This window comes from Phragmites australis, chromosome 3 (genome assembly GCF_958298935.1).
Source record: "Phragmites australis chromosome 3, lpPhrAust1.1, whole genome shotgun sequence".
Taxonomy (NCBI): Eukaryota; Viridiplantae; Streptophyta; class Magnoliopsida; order Poales; family Poaceae; genus Phragmites; species Phragmites australis.
The window spans coordinates 14,704,854-14,708,523 of NC_084923.1; the positions used below are offsets into that span (position 1 = coordinate 14,704,854).

At 42.5% G+C, this 3,670-nt stretch overlaps 1 protein-coding gene across 1 annotated transcript; it reads left to right on the plus strand.

Moving 5' to 3' along the window:
• The first annotated feature begins 587 nt into the window (after positions 1–587).
• LOC133911009 (uncharacterized) lies at positions 588–1,245 on the plus strand. Its single transcript, XM_062353242.1, has 2 exons — positions 588–919; positions 1,015–1,245. Exons 1-2 carry the CDS (start codon positions 610–612, stop codon positions 1,029–1,031), a joined length of 327 nt encoding a protein of 108 aa, XP_062209226.1. The 5' UTR covers positions 588–609; the 3' UTR covers positions 1,032–1,245.
• Positions 1,246–3,670: the final 2,425 nt, after the last annotated feature.

The window sequence follows — 3,670 nt, forward strand, 5'->3', positions numbered from 1 at the left end:
TGTTAAATTGTTTAATAGAAGATTCACATAGGCATAGTGCTGAACCTGCATTTTCTGTTGTAGATTATGGCACCGGCCGCTAGTAACACTTCCAGTTTTAATTTGCGATCGATTCTTGAAAAAGAGAAGCTTTCTGGAACAAACTTTATTGATTGGTATAGAAATCTGAGAATTGTTCTCAAACAAGAGAAAAAGGAATATGTTCTAGAGGTCCCCTATCCTGATGAACCAGCTGATAATGCTCATGCCGCGGATCGGAGGGCTTATGAGAAGCACACCAACGATTCACTGGATGTTAGCTGCCTCATGCTTGCCTGTATGTCCTCTGAGCTTCAGAAGCAATATGAGAACAGGGATGCCCATGATATGATTGTGGGACTCCGAGGCATGTTTGAGAACCAAGCTCGGGCCGAGAGGTACAACACCTCAAAGTCCTTGTTTGCGTGTAGGTTAACAGAAGGCAATCCAGTCAGTCTTCATGTGATCAAAATGATTGGTTACATTGAGAGCCTGGAAAAACTTGGTTTTCCCCTTAGCCATGAGTTGGCTACGGATGTAATTCTCCAGTCGCTCCCTACGAGCTTCGAGCCATTCATTTTGAACTTTCATATGAACAGCATGGAGAAAAGCATGGCTGAATTGCATGGGATGCTAAAAACTGCTGAGGAAAGCATTAAGAAGAGCTCTAGTCATGTGATGATGGTTCAAAAGGATAGCAAGAAGAGAAAGCGCAAGGGCAAGGCTAAAACTTCGGATGAGATCTCGAGTTCTAAGCCTAAACCTGTTGGAAAGCCCAAGGCTAGCCCTGCCGCTTCTGACACTTGCCACCACTGCCATAAGACTGGTCATTGGCGGAGGAACTGCAAATTGTACTTGGAAGAACTCAAAAAGAAGAAGGGAAGTAAGACTTCCTCTTCAGGTATGAATGTTATTGAAATTAATCTTGCTACTCGTCCTGATGATTCATGGGTATTTGATACCGGATCAATGATTCATACTTGCAAATCGTTGCAGGGACTGAAAAGGACTAGGAAGTGTGCAAGAGGCGAATTGGATGCTCGCGTCGGTAATGGTGCAAAAGTTGCTGCGTTGGCCGTTGGCGTTTACTCCTTATCGCTACCCTCAGGATTAGTTTTGGAATTAAATAATTGTTATTATATTCCTGCCTTGGGCAAAAACATTATCTCTTCTTCATGTTTGGAAGAAGATGGTTATGAATTCATAATAAAGAACAAGTGTTGTTCGATATTTTTGAATGGTATGCTCTATGGTAATTGTCCATTAGTAAATGGATTATATATATTGGATCTTGAGGATATAACTATCTATAACATTGATACAAAGAAGCCTCGGCTTAATGATTTGAATCCCACTTTTGTTTGGCATTATCGATTAGGTCATATAAATGAGAAGCGTATGCAGAAGCTCCATAAAGATGGTCTTCTACATTCATTTGATTTCGAATCATTTGATACATGCGAGTCTTGTTTACTTGGCAAGATGACTAAGACGCCTTTCACTGGTCGAAGTGAGAGGACAAATGAATTATTGGCCCTAGTACATACAGATGTATATGGACCGATGAGTTCTACAGCTAGAGGTGGTTTTCAGTATTTCATTACTTTCACCGATGACTTTAGTAGATATGGTTACATCTACCTAATGAGGTACAAGTCTGAATCCTTTGAAAAGTTCAAGGAGTTCCAGAATGAAGTACAAAATCATATAGGCAAGACAATTAAATTTCTGCGATCAGATCGTGGAGGTGAATATTTGAGCCATGAATTTGGTGATCATCTAAGGCAATGTGGAATCGTTCCACAATTGACTCCACCGGGTATGCCACAATGGAATGGGGTGTCCGAGCGGAGGAACCGAACTTTGTTAGACATGGTCCGGTCGATGATGAGCCAATCTGATCTTCCATTGTTCTTCTGGGGATACGCTCTAGAAACTGCTGCTTTCACGTTAAACAGGGTTCCATCTAAGGCTGTAGAGAGGACACCATATGAGATATGGACCGGGAAGCGTCCCGGATTGTCTTTCCTTAAGATATGGGGTTGTGAGGCTTATGTAAAACGTTTGTCGTCTGATAAGCTCACTCCCAAATCTGATAAATGCTTCTTTGTGGGGTATCCTAGGGAAACCAAAGGATATTATTTCTATAACCGGGAAGAAGGCAAAGTGTTTGTCGCCCGGAATGGTGTCTTTCTTGAGAAAGAGTTTCTCGCGAAGAGAGTTAGTGGGAGCACGGTGCAACTCGAAGAAATTCGGGAACCACATGAAAGTGTTTCAGCTCCTATTGAACCACAACTCGGTATGCAAGATGTTGCAGAACCTGTTGTCGAGACACCAGCCCCACGTCGGTCGGAAAGGTTCAGTCGTGCACCCGAGCGGTTTATGTTCCTAACCACGGGGCAGCGCGACATATTATTGTTGGACAATGATGAACCTAAGACTTACTCGGAAGCAATGGTGGGACCAGACTCCGAAAAATGGCTTGGAGCCATGAGATCCGAGTTAGAATCCATGCGAGAAAACCAAGTTTGGAACTTGGTCGATCCACCTGATGGTGTGAAAACTATCGAGTGTAAATGGGTTTTTAAGAAAAAGATAGACATTGATGGAAATGTTCACATCTATAAGGCACGATTGGTGGCGAAAGGTTTCAGGCAAATTCAAGGTGTTGATTATGATGAAACGTTTTCGCCCGTCCAATGCTAAAGTCTATTCGGATTCTCCTAGCAATTGCTGCATATTTCGACTACGAGATATGGCAAATGGATGTCAAAACGGCTTTCCTTAATGGAAACCTAAGTGAGGATGTGTACATGACACAGCCTGAAGGTTTTGTCAATCCGAAAAATGCTGGGAAGATTTGCAAGCTGCAAAAGTCCATCTATGGACTAAAGCAAGCTTCTCGGAGTTGGAATCTTCGTTTTGATGAAGTGATCAAAGGGTTTGGTTTCATCAAGAATGAAGAAGAGCCTTGTGTTTACAAAAGGACTAATGGGAACGCACTTGTGTTTCTGGTCTTATATGTGGATGACATATTATTGATCGAAAATAATATTCCAATGCTCGATGCTGTCAAATCTTCATTGCAAAAGAGTTTTTCAATGAAAGATTTAGGAGAGGCAGCATACATATTGGGCATAAAGATCTATAGAGATAGGTCGAAAAGACTAATCGGATTAAGCCAGAGCACGTACATTGACAAGGTATTGAATCGGTTCAATATGCAGGATTCCAAGAAAGGTTTCTTGCCAATGTCACATGGCATCACTCTCAGCAAGAATCAATGTCCTAAGACATCTGATGAGCTCGAGAGGATGAGTGCAATCCCGTATGCTTCTGCTATCGGGTCCATCATGTATGCTATACTTTGTACACGCCCAGATGTCTCCTATGCTCTAAGTGTTACGAGCAGATATCAATCGAACCCAGGTGAATGTCACTGGGCTATAGTAAAGAATATCCTCAAGTACATGAGAAGAACTAAGGATATGTTCCTAGTCTATGGAGGTGAGGAGGAGCTCGTTGTAAATGGTTACACCGATGCTAGCTTCCAAACCGACAAGGACGACTCGAGATCGCAGTCTGGTTTTGTGTTTTGCCTTAATGGAGGTGCGGTGAGTTGGAAGAGTTCCAAGCAAGAAACGGTTGCTGA